The sequence below is a fragment of the Hyperoodon ampullatus genome (assembly GCF_949752795.1).
Source record: "Hyperoodon ampullatus genome assembly, chromosome: 10".
NCBI lineage: Eukaryota > Metazoa > Chordata > Mammalia > Artiodactyla > Ziphiidae > Hyperoodon > Hyperoodon ampullatus.
The window spans coordinates 5,327,504-5,349,439 of NC_136923.1; the positions used below are offsets into that span (position 1 = coordinate 5,327,504).

At 52.5% G+C, this 21,936-nt stretch overlaps 2 protein-coding genes across 2 annotated transcripts in view; one reads left to right on the top strand and one right to left on the bottom strand.

Annotated features, from left to right (window-relative positions):
- Positions 1 to 368: 368 nt before the first annotated feature.
- Positions 369 to 5,602, top strand: RPL32 (ribosomal protein L32). Its single transcript, XM_079712306.1, has 4 exons — positions 369 to 455; positions 2,009 to 2,109; positions 2,721 to 2,902; positions 5,417 to 5,602. Exons 2-4 carry the CDS (start codon positions 2,014 to 2,016, stop codon positions 5,544 to 5,546), a joined length of 408 nt encoding a protein of 135 aa, XP_079568432.1. The 5' UTR covers positions 369 to 455; positions 2,009 to 2,013; the 3' UTR covers positions 5,547 to 5,602.
- A 1,471-nt stretch (positions 5,603 to 7,073) lies between these two features.
- The window catches only part of CAND2 (cullin associated and neddylation dissociated 2 (putative)), a gene marked incomplete at both ends in the record, with an annotated part of 29,616 nt that continues 14,753 nt past the window's right edge, over positions 7,074 to 21,936 (bottom strand). The window contains 8 exons of the mRNA XM_079713132.1: positions 7,074 to 7,301; positions 8,375 to 8,482; positions 9,634 to 9,798; positions 10,905 to 11,074; positions 15,603 to 15,698; positions 18,119 to 19,621; positions 19,979 to 20,120; positions 21,181 to 21,473. Coding sequence (XP_079569258.1) covers positions 7,074 to 7,301; positions 8,375 to 8,482; positions 9,634 to 9,798; positions 10,905 to 11,074; positions 15,603 to 15,698; positions 18,119 to 19,621; positions 19,979 to 20,120; positions 21,181 to 21,473 — 2,705 coding nt within the window. The remainder of the gene's footprint in view (positions 7,302 to 8,374; positions 8,483 to 9,633; positions 9,799 to 10,904; positions 11,075 to 15,602; positions 15,699 to 18,118; positions 19,622 to 19,978; positions 20,121 to 21,180; positions 21,474 to 21,936) is intronic.

Sequence of the window (21,936 nt, forward strand, 5' to 3'; positions counted from 1 at the left end):
ACTCTATAAATTCACGTGAGAGAATTATTAAAATATCGCTGTTTTGTTCCCTCCTGGCCACTAAGAGGCGCACTTCGGAAGAAGAAAGGCGAGAGGCAGTAATCTAAAAGCTGGCTTATCCTCCGGAGGGGCGGCTTCAATTCCTGGCGGAAGTGGATGCCTCCTCACCAGGTCTTAGAAGCTCAAAAAAATTCCAAATTTTACGTAGTCCCAACGGCAGGCATGACAATTTTTAGCGCTACTCCTAGATATTAACATCTAGGAAAACACAAGTATCCTCGATTTTTTCACTATTATTTCTGTAACGCGTCTATAGTATCTTTGAAGGACCAGAAGCCGGAAGTGCTCTCCTTTTCCCTGCCAGGACCCAAAGGTGAAGTCCCATCAGCCTCGCGCTCTACCTTCCCCTCTCTTCCTCGGCGCTGCCTACGGAGGTGGCAGCCATCTCCTACTCGGTGAGTGTTAATCGTTGGCCATCCTTGTCTCTGCGGTCTCCATCTGGCCCCATCGCCCCCTGCCGAGGAGGCCCGTCTTTCCGAGCACTCGTCTGGGTGGGCATGGCTCTTGTCGGTTGGCTGGACCACGTACAGGAACAGAGCGAAGCGGCCCGGAGGGTGATGGAGCTTCGCTTCCCAGGGCCGCTTGCTCTCCTACGGAGGCCGCCTGGGGTCAGAGCTGCGGACAGTTTGTTGGAGTCCTGGGGGCGCAGGGCGCCGGTTGGGGCTAGACTAAGGGGGCTCCTGGGGGCCGTGGCGCGACTGAGGGGGTTCCGGCCTTACGGCCCTGGGACACCTCGCTCAGCGATGTCTGCCCACGTTGTATTCTTCTGTGTTCGCTGCTCCACGCTCCCTCCTTTGCAGTTTCTGGCCCTGGGGTTGCGTCTGTGGCGGGACTGCCAAAGAAACAAAAAACTGCCAAAAAACCAAAAAAATCGAGCTGCGAGTCGAATAATTCAATTAACCGAAATTTTGGTAGCGGGTCAGGATCTCTGGGAATGTGAAACCGCATCCTGGTCTTCGAGGAAATCATTGGGGGCCGGGGGAAGTTGATTTATTGGACACATTTTTTGAGTAACTGCTGTGTGCTCAACAAAGAAATTGGTGGCCGTGAAGAGAACAAAAAGGGTGCTGCGGTAGAAAAGGTAGCCGCAAAGGCCACCTTGAGGAACGTAACTTTTTAAAGGTGGTATTCGGATGATGGTCAGGTGGAACAGAACGTTCCAAGGCTTAGAGGCATTTTAGAAGCACATGACGGTTTTGTGTATCTTTTGAGGGTGTCATAGAGCAGCAGCACCCTAGGGGAATTACAGGTTTCTCTTTACTGCACATCTCTTGTGATCCGGGCACTGCAGGTGTTCAGTGTGCAATATCTCCATTTAAAAGGTGAGAAAACTGAGATTCAGGTTCATGAAGATTGCTCAAAGCCTGCAGTTGGGCCATCTCAGGGCCGGGACACTTTGTAGAATGGGATTTGCCCCTTTGCAGAATTTCCCTTTGTGGTTAATTTGTTTTCGGTCAGTTGTCAGCATTCTTTCTTAGCTTCGACTGGGCAAGGTGACCCCTGACCTCCCAGGATCGCGTCTGGAGAGTGGCTAGTATTCTGCCAGCTTCGGAGTCGGGAGGGAAAGCAAGCCTGGCAGAGGTACCCATTCCATTCCCAGTTTGCTCAGTAGCTGGTGATTGGAAGATACTCTGCAACAGAGCTCAAGCCCCAGGCAGGGTGGGAAAGCCTCCTTCCAAGGCTTTTTTTTTTTTTTTTTTTTTTTTTGCGGTACGAGGGCTTCTCACTGTTGTGGCCTCTCCCGTGGCGGAGCACAGGCTCCGGACGCGCAGGCTCAGCGGCCATGGCTCACGGGCCCAGCCGCTCCGCGGCATGTGGGATTTTCCCGGACCGGGGCACGAACCCGAACCCGTGTCCCCCGCATCGGCAGGCGGACTCTTAACCACTGCGCCACCAGGGAAGCCCCCAAGACTCATCTTTGACGTGATCTCTTGCCTCTTTCTTGAAGGCATCATGGCTGCCCTCAGACCCCTCGTGAAACCCAAGATCGTCAAAAAGAGGACCAAGAAGTTCATCCGGCACCAGTCAGACCGATATGTCAAAATTAAGGTATGTGGTCCATGACGGAAGTGTGTGTTGGGGGTGAAGAAAGGGGTTCCTAAACAGGCTGTTGGGTTTCTCACATCCCCAACTCAGATGACCTTTGGTAGGTGAACTGGTTGGTCTGTGGCTGGTGGTAGAGTTCTCTAGAATCCTGGGTGTCTCTGCCTTATTGGCACCCAGTCTCTTGATGTGTAAATTGAAATTTAAATGGCAAGGGACACTTGCCTGTTTTGAGGTGTCTAGAGGCTTATATTTGTTATATTTCAGGTGGCCTTATGACAATTTGAGAGATAGATTACACTTACTTCATAGATGAGAAAACTTCAGGTGTTGATTGCGATGTTAAAAGCCATGCTTTTCATCTTACTTTATACGTGGTCTCCTCACATCCCATGGGTATGTAGTCTCCTTTTCCTTTCCTTGGAAGGAGTGGGAATTTGGATCTGTATTCCTGCTGGTCAGATGCAGGAGCTCTTATTTTTTTCCACCAGAAAAAATGTAGTGAAATCCTGTTCCCTGGAGACAACTACTGTTCGGCACGTTTCCTTTTCATCTGGTCCCTTTTTTCTCCGAATGGCGTCTGTCTTCACAGACACTAACCGTGTGTTTTCTTTCAGCGGAACTGGCGGAAACCCAGAGGCATTGACAACAGGGTGCGCAGGAGATTCAAGGGCCAGATCTTGATGCCCAACATCGGTTACGGGAGCAACAAGAAAACAAAGCACATGCTGCCCAGCGGCTTCCGGAAGTTCCTGGTCCACAACGTCAAGGAGCTTGAAGTGCTGCTGATGTGCAACAAGTGAGCTGGGTCCCACCTCTGGGTTCAGGTGTCAGAAGCCTGCGTGTGTGAGCCGTTTGGGCAGGGACTCTGGACCTTCTGGAATGCATTTGGAGGAGTGGTGTGTCCTCAGGAGCTTGGGTGATACTTGTTGGGGACTTCAGAGTGCTTCCTTTGCTGGGGAGATGTGGGTTGGGAGCTGTCCTGAAAAGTGTAGAGACCCAGGACCGGAAGGGAGTAAGTGGCTTTGCTTGAGCTTGACAGCGCGGCTCCTGCTGTAGCCTCTGGCAGTGGTTTTCAGAACATTACTTAGGCGGTGGGGGCGGGGGGATGAAATGTAGCCTCAGACCTAAGGGACACTTTACACTGTGGCCACAGGTATCTTCAGGAGGCTACAGGAGTAGAGGAATTGCTGCCTCCTTTTGGGCTCTGATCTGAAGTGGAGAAATGCGGGGGGGGTTGCAGGCAGAGAGGACAGCTTACCCGGAGTTACAGGGGTGCAGGAAGGCATGGGGGTTCACAGCGTTATTTTAGCATTTTGAGAAATTCAGACAGTTGGCGAACTCTGTGTGTAAGAGACTTTTGGTCTGCTTAGGGCCAGACTAGGGCAGTGGGGTGAGAAAAGATTTCTCATGGGTAGTGATTTAGACACAATTTTAATCTGGATTGGGGGGAATGGGAATTTTTGGTTAAGCAGAGGACAGTTTGTTTTCTTCCCTTCCTGTTAAACAGGAGCTAAAAAACCTGCATTTTCTTGGGGAGTTAGAAAGGACATGGAGTGACCAGTAACATCTGTGTGTACGTATGTGTACAAAGGTCTTTTACCTGTAGTAATTGTAGATGCAAGTAATAAACGACCATTATTCTCACTTTTGGTTGAGTTTCTCTAGGTCAGAAATCTAGCCAGGCATTGAAATGCTGCAGATAACTCTTTAGAAAGGATGAGCATAGGAATTAATGTTGGATGCCCAAACTGCAGTAAGCAGGTTGATAGAGAATTGTGACAGAAAGATGCAGTTTAATATCTTTTGTGTAGCAAAGATGATTGCTGTGCAGATGTAGTTGGAAGTCTTTTTTTAATAGCAGCTTGGCAGTTTTATCAAGAGGCACAGAAATACTCTGGATCTAATTTAATTCACAAGTTCCATTTCTGGGCATTTATCCTGAAATAATTGAAATGTAGGGGAACTGTAAGCCGATCATTGCAGCAGTAACTGCACTACGTATAATTGGTGAATGGTGGGGTTACAAGCGCCGGCTGGAATGTGCGTACGTTAAAAACAGTTGTCATGGGGCTTCCCTGGTGGCGCAGTGGTTGAGAGTCCGCCTGCCGATGCAGGGGACACGGGTTCGTGCCCCGGTCCGGGAAGATCCCACATGCCGCGGAGCGGCTGGGCCCGTGAGCCATGGCCGCTGAGCCTGCGCGTCCGGAGCCTGTGCTCCGCCACGGGAGAGGCCCTCGTACCTCAAAAAAAAAAAAAAAACAAAAAAACAGTTGTCATGTATGGAAAATGCCCAAGCAGAGGGGAAAGTATTTGAAGTATGTGCAGTGTGATTGTGATTATTAAATACACATGGGTGAGGACTTGGGGAGTTCTTGAAAAATGAAAAAAGTGTGGTGCAACTTAAGTCTCCTTGGAAATAAAGATTGGGGAAATGTTTTAAGATATTGGACTTGAGTGGACTTCTTTACATAAAACAAAAGAAGTTCTCTGTCTGGATTGGTTTGTCTCTTGCTTTGAAGCTGTTTTCCTGCAGAGTTCTTAAAAAGAACTGTGCCCACTGCCTTATTTAATCACGCCCTAGTCTTACTCCTCTCTGCTGAAATTCCTCCTGGGGTAGAGTGTCTTCTTAATTCACTGTTGGTGGCTTCATAAATCACTTCCTTACTGAAATGTGCTCATTAGGCCAATTTGTTGTCTAACTGGGGTGCGGTGTGGCTGTGAAGGAATGAATAGAACGGTACCTGGCACCAGCTCAGGAAATGTTAGGTGTTATCATTCACTGGGTGAGTTTAGGCATTGTTACTTTTCAAGTTGAATTTGTCTGCAGCAAACAGGTAAAATGTTTATGGGCTGGGCTGGGGAGCCCTTGGCTTAATCAGGCTGTTGGGTTTTGCTGTTGGTTGCTTTGCAGAAAGTACCTAAGTCCAAGCTCCCCGAGACTGCCTTGAGCTGGGCAGGTTGGCGCAAAGCAGAGGGAGAACCTTTGAACCTGGAGTCTGGGGCTGAGCCATCCTGGCCTGTGTGTGACTTGGGAATTTACCTCCACTTTGTGGGCCTTGGTTTCCTCATCTGTAAAATGGAGGTGCTTCCTGGATTACAAGGCCGCTGGGAGGGTTAAACGAGAGGGATCACTACCAGGGAACACTTCAGAGCCGTGTTGCTAGTGCCGTGGAATTAGGGGAGTTAGCAGCCGCCCCCCCCCCTTCAGTGCTGTAGCTCTGGAAGCAGAGTGACCAGGGCTGTTGCCTTCCGGGTGGAACACGTAAGTGCGTTTTCCAGGATGGCCTCCTTACTACCGATTCTCTTCCAGGTCTTACTGTGCTGAGATTGCGCACAACGTCTCCTCCAAGAACCGCAAAGCCATTGTGGAGAGAGCAGCCCAGCTGGCCATCAGAGTCACCAATCCTAACGCCAGGCTGCGCAGCGAAGAAAATGAATAGACAGCTCGTGTGCACGTTTTGTTTAATAAAACCGTACAACGGCCATCTGGCATTTCCCCCTTGGTTTTACTCTTCAGTTTGTTCGACAGCTTGTCACAGAGATTGCTCTTTTGCCTGTTCCTGCTCTGTGGAACCTTCTGTTTGGAAGGCGTTTGTAAAGGATACGTGATCCCTCCTTCATGGGACCCAGGCCTCAGGTGCCCAGAGCAGCCTTGGTCAGCTCCAGGTGGGCTCAGGAAGATGTGGCCCTCGGACCACGGTAGGTTCTGAGACCCCTGGTTGGAGGACCTTGCATCTTGGAGCACGTAGTCATTTTTAGCCTCACTTTATAAAGTGAGGAATTACCCTGTGTGGTTCTTGTGAAGATTGAGGACAGTCAAGTTTCCTTTTCAACTACAGTCCTAGACCTTAGTCGGCGGTACCTAGAATTCAGCTGTTTTATGAGGCTAAGAGGCCATTTTTCCAAGACATGGTATTAAGTGGCAGCACAGGTCCCATGGAGCAGGGCATGTGGCACTCTACAGCACAAGAGTGGCTTGAAGGCCCTTAGTTCAGTAGATAGATGTCTTACAGATTGGCTCCTGTTCAAAACTCAGTCGGAAACGTTTGAGTAAATTGTCGGTCATTGTGTGACTTCTTTGAATGGACGTGGGAAGCATTCTGATAGTCTTGACTACTGAGTGGAGGAATTGTGCGGAGAAAACAGTAACAGCTTAGGATCTGTCCTTTATTAACCGGGGATAGCAGAAAATTCTTTGGCCTGTCGCTTAATGTTTCTGTGTCCTTGATACTAAAAACTAGACGTGTTCACAAACCACCTGATTACACCTCAATGGGGGGACATGAAAGGTGGTTTGTACTTTTTCATTTGTGCTTTCCTGTCTCAGTTTGCTACCTAAGAGTTTGGGGATTAGAAAAAAAAAACATTACATCTATTTCCCTACCCCACTCCCTTGCCTCTGCAAAAATAACACACATTCCTGATTTATCACTGCCAATGAGAAATAAAGCATTTTGGATTCTAAAGTGTGAATAGCTCAGGGAGGTATCTGAGTTTTTAAGATGCCCAGCCAAAGCACTCATCTTTGGCACATCAGATCAGGTGAAAACGTGGGAGTGGTGTGAGTGACACATCCGGGACAGCGGGGAGGAAGGCTTCCAGCTGCCTCCTAAGCTTTCTGCAGCTGTGAGCACAAGTACTTCTAAATACTAAGTACTCGGTGAGGCTGGGACCCCCAGTTTGAAGGAGCCAGGCTGACCTGTGTGAAGTCACATCCATCTCCCGTGGAAGCTTTGGAAGAACTACCACACCCGCTTTGAATAGGTGTCCTGAGTTAAAAGGGCCCAACTGCTGGCAGCCTTGCAGCTCTGACTGCGGTCCCTGGAGAAGGTGCCTGACCAGGAGAGGGAGGGCCCCAGTGAGATGGATAAGGGGCAAAAGTTAGAGGCCTGTGGTGCTGGGAGGGTGAGGCTCCGGCTTCAGTGGGCCTCCTTGTGAGTTGGGGTCCCCGGGGTCGGGGGGAAGCACTAGCTGAGCTCCATGGAGTCTGTGCTGGGGGCTGAAGCAGAATCCTTCTGGATGCTTTCAAAGAGGGCAGCCAGCTCGGGGTTGGATCGAATTTGGGACGAGAAGTCAGCCATGATGGGGCTCTTCCCCACTTCTGGGATGGTCAGCAGGGCGGCCACTGCCCTCATCGCGGAGCGCTTCAGTTCATCTTGCTTCTCAAACTCCTGTTTCACAGAACCAGCTTTGACCTAAGGTGGGAAGCAATGAACAACGAGCCATCCTTTACTGAACACTGCCTTGCATTTCCCTGGTCACCTGTCATCCTGCCCAGCTCATGCGCCATCTCCTATCTTTATTTACTGCGCTTAAAGCAGGCTCTTGGCACCACTGGACTTCATGAGTGGGTCGCTGTGACAGCCTTCTAGCTGGCCTCTTACCCCGGTCACGTCCTTGCCTCTGCCACCCATTCTGCAGACGAGCTGGGGAGTAGACTTCCAAAGCTGCCTCACATGCTTTCCACTGCTTTATCCCCTACCTCTCCCGCTTATTCACAGAATCTCAGGAATTTCCCCACTGCTTATGGAATAAAGTCCAGATTCCTTCTGCTCTGCTCTCAGGACACTCAGCCCAGACAACACTCAGGCTCTTCCCCGAAGAGGCTCAGGTAGAGAGGAAAAGCTTGGCATTGGGGCTGGACAGTCCTGGGTTCAAATGGCTCTGCCCCCTAGGAGCTGTGATCCCTCTTTAAGCTCCAATCTAAAATACTCTTTCTTTTTGGATAATTCCTACTCTTCCAAAACCCAAATTAGTCTTGCATTCAGCAGGCATTTACTAGGTGTGACAGGCTCTGTTCTCAACGTGACAGCTTTCCGTGAGCCTTCTGCCCCAGATCCTCCCCGGACCTTGAGGCACTCCAGGCTAACTGCCCTATACCAGTCAGTCAGTGACTTCTATCTTGCTAACGGTCTGACTCAGTTTCCCAATTAGGATGTGAGAGGAGGGAGTCCACCATGTTCAATGTTGCATCCCTAGTACCCTGCACAAGGCCCAACACCCAGGAAGTGTTTAATGAGTGAAAGAGCTAGGTTTGAATCCCAGCTCTGTAATTTACTGTGTAGCCTCGGTCAATAACTTAACCTCTCTGAACCTTTGTTTCCCTGTGTGTATAATGCTAAGAATAAGTACTCTGTAGGGCAATGATAATGATCAAATAAAGCACTTCATACACCACCTGTACTGCAGGAGATTCTCAGTAAACAGTAACCATGAACGATCTGCAGAGAACCCAGCAGGTGCGCCCAGGGCTGGGCAGGGGGCTTACCTTAGCGGTACAGGTGGCCCTGAGGGGCTCGATGAGCCGGTCCACCCTCTGCAGGACAGGCACAGGACACAGGGTAGCCAGTCGGGCGAGCATGATGAAGGTCAGCATCTGCCCAGGAGGAAGGAGACAGTTCTTGGTGAAATGGCCCAGGACCAAAAGGAGGAGGCCCTGGGGAAGGGCAGAGGTCTGGAGCTCAAGCCCGAGCTCTAGCAGCCAGGCTGCCTGCCTGCCACACTGACCTGTGTGTACTGGCACTCACCAAATACTGGCTGACGAAATTAGGGAATGTTTTTGTGCATTTTCCCGGGAAAGACAGATTTACAACAGTGGTTCTCTCTAGGTGGAGTGGAACTTTGGGGTGATTACTACTCACTTCCCCATTCACTTTTAGATTGTCTAAACCCTTTAAGACAAGCATAATTCCTTTTGATTATTTTACACTGGTTTTTCGTTACAAAAATGATCCATGTTCATTGTATGTATTTTAAAAACCTACAAGGATAGCAAGTAAAACCTGTCTCCCTCACAGGTAATAAAAAAATGGCCCAAACTTCTACAACTCACTTATCACCTAACAGTGGGTCTTGGCCACCTTCCATGCCAGCACAGAGATCCCTCTCCGTCCTTGTAATGCTGCCAGGATCCCATCCATGGCTGGAGGTACCCGGTTTACTGAGCCAGCTCCCCATGAGTGGACATTTTGGTAGCTGCCAGTCTTTCCCAACTCCCAGAAAGCTGTGGAGAACCATCTCTTACATAAAACTCTGAATGTATTTTTAGGAGTCAGTCCATGAAGTCAGTTCATGGACTGTCTAAGAATTCTAAATTTTAAAATGTTTCTAAGGTATGGGGATATATGTATTTGTATAGCTGATTCACTTTGTTATAAAGCAGAAACTAACACACCATTGTAAAGAAATTATACTCCAATAAAGATGTTTTTAAAAATTCCGAAAAAAAAAAATATATATATAATATATATTATATATATATATATATATAAAATATATATATATATATATAAAATGTTTCTAAATTCTATATTTTTCTAGTTCTGGTCAAACCATCCTCCCAAGAGCTTGCCCAGTGTAGACTCCCACCAAAGGTGTGAGACGTGGGTTCTTTTTCTTATTGTTAAAGAACAAAGCAGCTGTTTTCACGGGGGCGCCTGGGGCAGGGGTGGGGGACAAACAAGAAGTGGGCCCTGTGGCGCCTAGCTGTCCTCCCGCTGCGGGGTGCGCCTGGGTCCAGCCGCCTACCCGGATGTCGTAGTGGTCCTTCAGGCCGTCCTCCACGTGGTTCAGGAACTCGCAGATATCCAGCTGGCCCAGGCAGCTCTCAAGCAGCGAGTACATGCACTCGAAGGCTGCCTTCCGCACATCCAGCCCATCGTCCACCGTGTGCTTAAAGGGCCCCATCTCCACCTGCAGGAGGGAGGGATGACAGCGGGCAAGGGGCTGTGACCGCAGGGCATGAGGACGCCTTCCCAGGTTCCTGCTGCACCCCTCCCCCTCTGTTGTTCAGTACTGCGTCCCATCCCCAAATCATGCCTTAGACCCTTAAGCCTCCATGCCTTTGCTCAGCCCATGATGCCTTTTGATCATAATAGTAACAATAATTAAAATTACAACGATTAGAATCTACTGAGCAGTTATGATGTGCCAGGCACTGTGCTGAGGGCTTGAGAGATGACATTTTACTCATTCAACAGTCCCAGGAAGACAGTGTTACTATTAACTCCATTTAATATATGAGGAAACTAAGGCTCAGCAAGGTTAACTAACTTGCCCAAGGACACTAGCCCAAGCTAGTAAATAGCTCAACCAGAATTAAAACCCCAGGTCTCTGAAGTTATAACCAGAAGGCTCTGCTCTTAATGGTAACTCCTTCTTACCCCTCAAAGCCCAGCTCAAATGTCCCCTCCTTTTGGAAAACTTTCCCAACCCCTCTAAACAGAGTCACATCCTCAGCGATGCCAGGTGGTTCAGCCCTTCTCATTATATCGTGCAATGACTTGGCTGTTACATCACTTTTAGTCTCTGCCTCTTAAATCCTAACTTCACCAAGTGCTCTAAGTAACTAAAATAATCCGCAGAGAGGGTATCCCTCCCTCTCCTTCAGGAGGCCATGAGCTCCCTGGTGCCTCAGGTCTGGTCCTGGCGCCTGGATGCAGGGCTGGTGCTCCACGAACACCTGCTGAATGTCAAGTGATAACAAGAGTTGCTGACATTTACTGAGCACCGACTGTGTGCCAGGAGCAGTTCTGAGCACTTGTAGGATTTAACTCATTAAAAATCTTCTCAACAACCCTATAATGTGGACACGGTTATTTCCCGCCCTTTGCCCGTGAGGAGAAACTGAGGTTCAGAGAGGATCGGGTTGCCCCGGCCAGGGTCACACAGCTGGGAAGTGGAGGGGCAAACTTTGACCCTGTGGGCCGGACCTGCTCTGACGAGCTTGACCCTAACCCTCGCCCCAGCCGCAGCAGTCGGACCCACGGGCTCCCGGCTCTGTCCTCCCACGGCTTCACCTCTCGGATGAGGTCCCGGCGGATCTTCGTCTCCTGGTAGAGGAAGGGCAGGATGTCGTCCAGCAGGTCGCGGACCAGTGACGGCTTGTTGTGCACGGCGGAGTTGAAGAAAGCCAGGGTGGCCCGGCGCACATTCAGGTCTGGGTCCTGCAGGCTCTCCATGAACTCTCCTGGCAGAAAGACCAGAGGTGCTGTGAGGGGCAGCACAGCCAAACACAAACCACCCCCACCCCACCGTGCTTATCTGGTTAACGGGAGCCGTGCAGACCTGGCTGGACGGGGACAAATGTGCTCTGAGCATCTACTCTGTGCAAGAAACCTTCAAAGTCCAGATAAGAAAGTGGACTTGAGTCTGGCCTGGGTTCAGATCCAGGCTTGACCACATCCTAACTGTGGCTCCTTGGACAGCCTCAATGTCCTCAACTGTAAAATGGGTATAACAGCAGTACCTACACTGTAGGACTGGTTTTAGGATTAAAAATGTGGTGATGTCTACAAAGCACACAGCAGAGCACCAAGTGAGGACTCTATAAATGTTAACTTGAGTTTATTTCAGATGAGAATGTTGAAGATCAGAGAGGTGAAGAGACTTACACAAAATCACACAGCATTTCTTTTAGTATAGGTTAGACTTTTTAATAACTGTGTTAATGTTTTATATACTCAATAAATAAATAAAATCAAGAATGGGAGGGATCCCTAAAAAAAAAAAACTGTATTTCAAATGATCAATATAACCACCCAGGTTATGAAGGAGAAAACAACTCACCTAAGTAACTTCCAAAGCATTGTGACAAGATGCCCTCAGGCTAAAGACAAAAGAATTATAAACGAATACTGATTTTTCACAGATAAGGGTTAGCAATTCTCATGACTACCTTCTGTGTATTCCAGGATTAAGTGAATAAATATCTCAGGAGCTGGGTGTCTCCTGTAACAGAAGGGTATATGGAAAGGGAGAAGGCTAGCATGAACCCTGTGGTGTTGGACTGGAATATATATGTGTGTCTGACTACATACATACAGTCATACATACTTAGATTTCCTGATTCTGTCTGCTGAGAGGGCCTAGAAGTAATGGCACCCCAGTAGCAATGAGCACACCTAGTGCTGAGATCTTGGATTCCGAATACTATTGTCCACTAAAAGGAATCAGGCTCCTTGGAGAAATGGTTGATTCCAGGGCTGGGGCAGGAAAGGTTCAAGATGGGTGGGGAGCACCTTATCCTGCCAAAATGTAAGGAGATGCTTAAAGAATGATGAAAACATATCAACAGAACATAAGAAGCAGCTTGAAGGGCTCCCACTGGCTAAATGTGAGACCATCTTGGGAATCAAAATAAATTAAAGACAGTAATAGATTATAACCCATTGAGTGAAATACAAATCCCTGAGTCTATAATGATATGAACAAATCAATGAATAAATAAATGGGGGAAGGGCTTCCCTGGTGGCGCAGTGGTTGAGAGTCCGCCTGCGGATGCAGGGGACACGGGTTCGTGCCCCAGTCTGGGAAGATCCCACATGCCGTGGAGCGGCTGGGCCCATGAGCCATGGCCGCTGAGCCTGCACGTCCAGAGCCTGTGCTCCACAACGGGAGAGGCCACAACAGTGAGAGGCCCACGTACCGCAAAAAAAATGAATAAATAAATGGGGGAAAAGGAAAAGTTATTTCTGAGAACAGAATGCAAACTAATAAATATGGGAGGAATGCTGGAATTAGAAAGTTGTCATTTAGCAACTGTCAGTAATCATTTATTCAGGCAAGAAACCACAATGGATGCAAAATGTAGTGGGCAAAAATTTGATGAGGAAGAAGATATTTCAATAGGCTTAAAAATACTTATTCATTCCAAAGGGAAAAGTAACCTTAAAGTGGAGAAACCTAGAAGTCTCCATCCTAACCAGTCAATCAGAGTTACCATCACCTGTCATGGGACAAACTGCCATCATGGGCCTCCTGATGTGATGCACTGGGAAGAACATAGTCTCCCAGCAGAGCAGGATCCAAACCCAGGGCTGGTGGCTCGGGGTCCCTTCTGCTGAGCCCTGCTGGCTCCTAGGTTCTCACTCCCTCTGAGAACACAGCTGTGGGGACCCGGCAAGACCTGAGTTCAAATCTCCTCTCTGAGCCTTACTTTCCTCATCTGTAAAATGGGGCCAGTGCTCAGGCTACACAGGGGGCTGTGAAGATGAACCGTGATGAGGTAAAAGGCCTAGCATGGTACCTGACCTACAGCAAGAGCTCAAAAACATACAACAACAAACCCAAACACCCAGGTGGAGGCCTTGGGGGGTGCCAGCCATGGGCAGCTCAGGCAAGATGGAGAAAATCAGGACTGGAGGCAGCGTGCGCCCGCTGGGTCAGGACGTGGGATGAAGTAGCTGCTGACGATACTGCTGCAGCTTCCAGACATGTTCTCCAATCCAGAGTGCTGGCCCCTCTTCCCTGGCAGTCCAGTGGTTAAGACTCTGCACTCCCAGTGCAGGGGACAGGGGTTTGATCCCTGGTCGGGGAACTAAGATCCCACGTGCCGCACGGTGCGGCCAAAAATTTAAAACAAACAAACCCAGAGTGCTGGCCCCATGGTTGCACACAACAGTGCCCCAGCAGGTGGGGATCAGCACCCCCATTTTATAGCCGAGGACGAGGTGGCCTGTCCATGCTCACACAGCCCAAACAGCAGAGCCAGGATTTGAACGAAGGCTGCTGGACTCTAAAACCTCTCCACACTCCACCAGGCTGCCCTGCCTGGATGAGGAGGGCCAGACTCTGGTGTGGTCCGGGTGAAGGTCCACAGGCAAGGCTGTTTGGGCTCCTCAGGCCAGAAGGCCCCTCAGACCAGGGATGAACCGGGGAGCTGCTCTCCCAGCCCCTGTGCAGCTCTACCCAGCTAGGTGCCCGCCAAAGCCAATGCAAGGGAGAGGCTGTGGTTTTCTACCTCTAAGAGCCTATGTTCATGGAGTGCTTTCCCCCCAGTCACACAGGGGGTTCTCCAAAACGACCTGAGAGCAAGCAGATAAGGATTTCTCAATCCCATTTTACAGATGAGGAAACTGACGCTCAGAAGTGAGAAGGGGTATGCTGGGCCCACCCAGCGATTCCGGAGCAGTGCAGGGATTTGAGCCCCACTGCTCATCATGGGTGAGGCAGCCACCCAGGTCTCCAACTCCCCTTGGCTAACATGTAAGAAAAATCAGCTCAGGGGCTTCCCTGGTGGCGCAGTGGTTGAGAGTCCACCGGTCGATGCGGGGGACACGGGTTCATGCCCCAGTCCGGGAAGATCCCACATGCCGTGGAGCGGCTGGGCCCGTGAGCCATGGCCGCTGAGCCTGCGCGTCCAGAGCCTGTGCTCCGCAATGCGAGAGGCCACAACAGTGAGAGGCCAGCGTACCGCAAAAAAAAAAAAAAAAAAAACTACATGAGGTATCACGCCACACCGGTCAGAGTGGCCATCATCAAAAAATCTACAAACAATAAATGCTGGAGAGGGTGTGGAGAAAAGGGAACCCTCCCACACTGTTGGTGGGAATGTAAATTGGTTCAGCCACTATGGAAAACACTATGGAAGTTCCTTAAAAAGCTAAAAACAGAACTACCATATGACCCAGCAATCCCGCTACTGGGCATATACCCAGAGAAAACCATAATTTGTAAAGATACATGAACCGCAATGTTCACTGCAGCACTATTTACAAAAGCCAGGACATGGAAGCAACCTAAATGTGCACAGACAGAGGAGTGCATAAAGAAGATGTGGTACATATATACAATGGAATATTACTCAGCCATAAAAAGAACAAAATAATGCCATTTGCAGCAATATGGATGGACCTAGAGATTGTCATACCGCGTGAAGTAAGTCAGACACAGAAAGACAAATATTATATGATATCGCTCATACGTGGAATCTAATTTTAAAAAACAATACAAGGGCTTCCCTGGTGGCATGGTGGTTAAGAATCCGCCTGCCAATGCAGGGGACATGGGTTCCAGCCCTGGTCTAGGAAGATCCCACGTGCCGTGGAGCAACGAAGCCCATGCGCCCCAACTACCGAGCCTGCACTCTAGAGCCCGCAAGCCACAACTACTGAGTCCACGTGCCACAACTACTGAAGCCCACACACCTAGAGCCCGTGCTCCACAACGAGAAGCCACCACAATGAGAGGCCCACGCACCGCAAAGAAGAGTAGCCCCCGCTCGCTGCAACTAGGGAAAGCCCACGCACAACAACGAAGACCCGACGCAGCCAAAAATAAGCAAATAAATAAATTTATAAAAAACAAAACAATACAAATGAACTTATCTACAAAACAGGAACAGACTTACAGATATCAAAAGCAAACGTATGGCTACCAAGGGGCTGGTGGGGAGGGATAAATTGGGAGATTGGGATGGACGTATACCCACTCCTATATATAAAATAGATAACTAACAAGAACCTGCTGTAGAGCACAGGGAACTCTACTCAGTACTCTGTAATGGCCTATATGGGAAAAGAATCTTTAAAAAAAGAGTGGGTAGAGGTGTATGTATAACTGATTCACTTTGCTGTGCCCCTGAAAGTAACACAGCATTGTAAATCAACTATACTCCAATAAAAATTAAAAAAAAAAAAAAGAAAAAAGAAAAATCAGCTCAAGCCCAAGAACAGGGTGGAGGTGACCAAACGGGGCAGAGGGGCGGGGGCACTCACCAACGAAGGTCTTCAGGATGGGGTCGATGGGGTGGGGCTGGTCCGAGATGAGGAACTTGACGGCTGTGATGACAGTGCAGCGGGTGTGTGGCCGGCCTGCAGGACGGGAGGAGGCACTTGGGGTGGGCGCGGCGGGTCCCGGACACCCGCAGACTGGAGGGCGCTGAGGCTCCCCTTGCCTCCGTGGGAGACAGAACCACGTCCCCTCCCCACGCGAAACGCCCCGCCCATCTCTGGGGAAGCTGATGCTACCACTTTCCTTGGCAGCCCACAATCTCCCCTGAATTCTTTCTACTTCAGCTAAGAGGGTAAAACTGCCAGCTCTCAGGCAGCCACGCCAAGGACACGAACGGACAACAAGAACCCAAGACAGGGCTCAACCGAAGAAAGATCTCTCTGCCCAGGCCTTGGGGCTGCGTTCTATTTTTCAGACACATTATCTCAATTAATCCTCAGGATTAATTAATCCTAGTCATTGGTTGATAATAATAAAAAATCACATAGGGCTTCCCTGGTGGCGCAGTGGTTGAGAGTCTGCCTGCCGATGCAGGGGACGCGGGTTCGTGCCCCGGTCTGGGAGGATCCCACATGCCGCGGAGCGGCTAGGCCCGTGAGCCATGGCCGCTGAGCCTGCACGTCCGGAGCCTGTGCTCTGCAACGGGTGAGGCCACAGCAGTGAGAGGCCCACGTACCACAAAAAAAAAAAAAAAAAAGAAAAAGAAAAATCATATAATATTAGTAACAATAATTAATAAAAATTCTTCTTAATCTCCATTTTACACATGAGGAGAGACCGGAAAGGTTAAATTCACGTCTAAGGTCACACAGCAGGTCCAGAATTCACCAACTGCTCTGAGCCCTCTCTGTGGGCTTCTCCAAGGAGGGAGCAGTTGTGCTTCAAGCAGGCTGACCTCACTTAATTCTGCTTTTCTGCTTGCTTTCTGAGTAGAGAAGCTGCAGAAAGGGAAGGGAGTACACTTCCCATTAGGGTGAAGGAGATTAATCGGCAGCTTCCACCCCTCCGGCACACAGCACTGAATGGGTTAAGGCTGTTTCCATCCAAGACTTCAGTTCAAGACTCAACAGAAAGTTTACAATTCTTTTTTTTTTTTTTGCGGTACGCAGGCCTCTCACCGTTGTGGCCTCTCCCGTTGCGGAGCACAGGCTCCGGACGCGCAGGCCCAGCGGCCATGGCTCACGGGCCCAGCCGCTCCACGGCCTGTGGGATCTTCCCAGACCGGGGCACGAACCCGCGTCCCCCGCATCGGCAGGCGGACTCTCAAGCACTGCGCCACCAGGGAAGCCCCAGAAAGTTTACAATTTGATGCTAGGGTATGAGTGAGTGAGTTACTGACTTCAGACTTGTAGTTTCTTCCTCCTTCTCTTTCCATCCTGACTGGCTCCTAAGAAGATTCAGGGTGGCTGATAAAGATAATACACATAGAAGAGGATTAATTGAATTAAGAAAAATGAGGCCAAGGACAAAGTGAAATGGAAACCAGAGTGAGGGGCATGCAGCGAGAGGCAACTAGAAAGTCCTATGAACTTGCTAGAAGCAGGGCGCTGATTTGGCTCTAAGCATCCCAGCAGCCGGCAGTAAATAGGAAATGTGACTGGTTAGCTGGTTCAACAGTGGGCACGAGGTCTAAACAAATCTGAGCTTAGAAAAGGCAGGGCTGCCCCTCATCCCAAGACTCTTGCCTCCCAAGGTTCCTCGTGAAGAGCCCTGTGCAGTGTTAACAGGTGAGGTCCTCACGTGGCTGTCCTGCCCACACAGCGGTGAGGGCCCAGAGCTGCTGCCTGTATACCAGCAACCCAGGAAGGGCTTAACCGGAATCACTGACACAGCAACGACAGTGGATACTAGCAGTACTAATTAGGTACCACCCACGATACCAAGCACTTCGGCTGCATTATGTCAACTAACACAGCACTGACCCTACGGGGACCAGGTGACCAGCTCAAGGCCTGGAGGCCTTTCGCCCTCAGGGGCTTTCACTTGCCTAAGAGCCCACAGTCCACGTGCCCGCTTTCTTCCCCCGAGCTGCAGAACACCCTGACGCGCCCTAACCCCGGAACGTTAAGACCTGCCTTCCTCACCCCTTCCCCGGCCCTCTCCACACCCCGGGGACTGGCATCCAATCCTAGTCCACGTTTACGTTTGTTCCTGCCTCCTGCTAGCCCGAGACAGCTGCATTCTGCAGGCTGCCGTTTCTGGCCCCTCAGAGAACTGCCTTTACTAACCCTCACCTGGAGCACAAGGCTGCTGTCCACAAGTGGCACCGTGAAAAGTTTATTTGTTGGAGGGACACATCAAGGATTCTGTCCCCTCCATCCCAGAGGGTCCCACAGGAAGAGGCCTTTAAGTCTCAGGAAACACTGTTTTTAACGGCTCCTCTGCCTTGAAGCTTGTCAACACTGTGACTCTCAGACCCGATTACCTGAACAAGTTCACCCTATGTGGACCTCTGCCCACCTCCGATCTGGGCTGCCTTTGCCCACCCCTGTGCCCCTACCTGCAGCAAGTTGCTTCCGGAACCGGGGCAGGAGGAAAGGAGGGTTCACGAGGACCAGCTTCCCGAGGCACTCGGCCACCACCCCCCGGGTGCCCTCCTCGGCGCCCTCGCAGCGCTGGAACAGCAGGGCCCAGATGTCCTCGGCGTAGGGCTTCAGGCTGTCGGGCTGGGCGGCCCCCAGGGCCTCCCGGAGCGAGTGTAGCAGCAGGTACCGCCGCCGGGGCTCGGCCTCCATCTGGCCCAGCAGGAAGGGCAGGAAGTCAGGCAGGTTCCCCGCGCCCACGCGGCCCAGCGCGTAGGAGGCAGCCGCCCTCACGTCCTCGCTGGGCGAGCCCAAGGCTTCCAGGAGCACCGCCTTCAGCTCCCGCTGGAGGCCCGGCCCAGCCACCTGGCCCACCTCGGCCAGCGATAGGAACGCCAGGACCTTGACCCCTGGGCTCGAGCTGGGCGACCTGGCATCGCAGACCAGGCGGTTGGCCGTGTCCGCCACCTCCTGGGGACAGGCCACCGCGAGGGCCGCCATGCACCGAGCCAGCGAGTGGAACACCTGCTTGTGCAGGCCGGGCCCGCCGTCCGCCACCTGCTCGTAAACGGGCGCCGTGAGCAGGCCGACGAGCTCGGCATAGTCCACGCACGGCGGCTGGGTCCCCACCAGGGCCTGTAGGAAGCCTTCGGCGGCCGCTAGCACACCGGCCGGCAGGAGGGGCGAGCGCAGCAAACGCAGCAACTCTGCCAGCACAGGGCCGCTGACCTCGGCCAACAAGGCTGGCTGGGCGCGGGTCACGGTGGCGAGGAAGTCCACAGCCAGCTGGGCCACGTGCATGTCGCTCTCACTGACAAGGGAGGGCAGCTCGGCCAGCACGGCCCGCACGGCGGATGGCGGGAGGCCGAGGCCCTGACTCTGGGCCAGGGCGGCCAGGGCGGCCAGGGTGGCCAGACGCAGCGCCCGCTGGTTCTTCCGCAGGAACGAGGCCAGAATGGGCAGCGCCTCGGCTAGGATGGGCTGCAGGTCGATCCGCAGCGGGGACACGGCCACCAGTGTCAGCGCCTTGACGGCAGACAGCCGGGTGATCTCATTCCGCAGGCGGTCCAGGAGGAGCTGGAGCGACGGCTCCAGGTTATCCCCGAGCCGGTCACCCAGGTGGCCCACGAGGTGGCCCACGCAGGAGATGGCCCGCTCCTTCACCTCCTGGTCCAGGTCGGTGGCACGAAGCCGTGCCAGGGTGGCCGCGGACATCTCTCCAATGTAGGGCTCGGGGTCCAGCGTCCGAGGCCCGTCCAGCGGCCATAGGGCCCTCACCAGCTCCTGGAGCACCAGCAGGGCCTCAGCTGCGATCTTGTAGAAAGGGTCAGCCACGCAGGCCAACACAGGTGGCAGGAGAGCGGGCAGGTGGGGGTGGAAGGCCTCAGCCGGCTCTGTGCCCAGCAGCCCCTGCAGGAAAGCCAGGGCATCCATCCGGATGGTGGAGGAGCTAGAGCGGTCCGCCAGCGAGAAGACGATGCCTGGGGGTGGGGGGTGGGAGGCAAGGTTACCTACCAGGCCACAGACCCTGACCCAACTCAGCCCTCCCTGGATGCAGGGGTGGAGCACCCTCAGGCGTCTGAGCTGGACCCAGGCACCTGGGCTCTCATGCAGCAGATACTATGAGGTCAGGGCTTGGCCGGGGCCAGGGCTGAGGACAGAGTCCAGGAAACCTATTTAAACAGGACATAGGGCCTGCACCCCGGCCCTGTTTTCACTGCTGGCAGTGGGGAGCCACTGTAGGTTGCTGAACAGGGGCACTCTCAGGGATTGGGGGCTGGGGGCTGGGTTCAGGAAGAAGCCCAGAACAGCAGACACGGGGTTCCAGTCCATCCTACCTGCTACCAGCACGGGCATGTGCTCTGCCAGGCTGCCCGGGAGGACGCCTGCCAGCTCGGTGAGGAGGCTGAAGCAACCCTGGCGGGCCCTGACACTCCGATCTTTCAGCTGCCTCTGCAGGGCCTTAATCACAAGAGGCACCTGTGGATGGAGGGGGGGAGGTCAGTGACCACCCAGGAACCTCCACACCCCACCCACTACTGGGGGACTCTGCCCGGGCACCTGCCCATGGAGCACCCCCAGCGTGGAGAGGATCATTCCACCCCAAGCTTCCCATCACTTGCTCTGTACCAGGCACCTGATTCCACACTCACCTTCTGAGGTGGGTACTAGTCCTGTGCCCAGCTGACAGACGGGAAACAGGCACAGAGTTGAAGTAACTTGCTCAAGGTCACGGGGCAGTGTGGTTCTCACTCCTACACTTGGTGAGGGTGAAGCGCCGGGGCGCCCTTCCCTCCTCCAGCTACATTCCCTGCCCAGTGAGCTCATCCACTTCCGAGCTGAGGATTCCCCTGAAGCAATGACTCCTAGATCTACATCTCTGACACGAGACTTGTGTGCCGACTGCCCGCCAGACATCTCTACTCCGGCATCCAACGAGGGCTTCGAACATAAACGTCCAGAACAGAACTCTAGACATGCCCCCGCTCCACCCTCCACCATCTCGGGGACTGCACTATTTTTAGCCAGAGCCCGGAACTCACATGACACCTCCCTGCCCCTTGCCTTTCACATCCATCTGCAAACCCCAAAACTATCTCTCAAGTCCGACCTCCTGTCCCCCTGCCCCCTGCCCAAGGCACCAAGCCCTTTCACCTGCACAGCTGCAGTGGCCTCCAGCCCGTTACAATCCATTCCCCACACAGCAGCCAGAGTGAGCTTTTTCAAATGTGAGTGGAATCCCATAATTCCTCTCCCGTGGCGTCTGCCCTCTTAGAATAAAACTGAACCCCCTTGCTGTGGCCTGGAACCCTACTCGTGCTGTTGGCTATCTGCCCGAGACTGTGTGGTCCAGGGGCAGGGACTTCATCTGTCTCGCCCCCTGTTGTGCCCCGCCACTTCATACACAGGGCCGGGCACACAGCAGGTGCTCAGTACGCACAATCCAGTGGGTGGAGAGATGGGGGGCGGTGGGAGGGTGGGGAGATGGAGGAGGGAAGGGTTGTGAGCAGGAGGGAGGGGGAGGGGCAGGCAGGCACACCTGTCCTCGCAGCATCTGGAGGTTGCTGCCCGACTGGGTGGGCTCCTCCACGGCCTGCAGCCATCCCTTCGGGGGCCGCGTCTGCCGCAGCAGCACGATGTAAGCCCCGAACACGTCGGCCCTGACGTTCTCCTCGCGTTCCCTGAAGCGGCGGATGAGCACGGGCGCCAGGGTGCAGTGGAAGTTGGGCAGCTGGTCGGGCCGAGAGCTGATCAGGGCCGCCAGGCACTTGGCCGCTGCCCGGCGCACCTTCCAGCTCATGTCATCATCGTCGCTGTACTCGTCCTCGCTCTCTGGGGCGGGAACCAGACACCCATGGAGCCCTGCGCACCACCCAGGGCGGTCTCCCAGGTCGGAGGGGTGAGAAGCGAGGGGGCAGCGAGGAGGGCTCCGCCGGGGCCTCACCTTTCCATGGTCACTACCGGTTAATGAACACCTGCTGTGTGCTAGGGGTGGCGTCAAGCAGGGAACCAGCTGGAGGTACGCCAGGGTCCTCCCGCTGCCTCCAGACTCTTGGTTGTTTTGACTACACCAGGGAAAAACTGACTCCCAAGCTTCCAGTGAGGATTTAGGGAATCCATTTGGGGCACAAGACCATCCTTTGGTTTCAGGACTGGCTGAGTGGTGTTTCATTTACTGGGATTTCAGAAGGGAAAGGTGATAGCTCCCGTGCCCCAGACAGGGTCCTGATTCCGGCTTCCAAGCAGGACTAACAATAAGGAAAAGCTGTGTTTGTGCGGCTCTCCACTCTCCAAG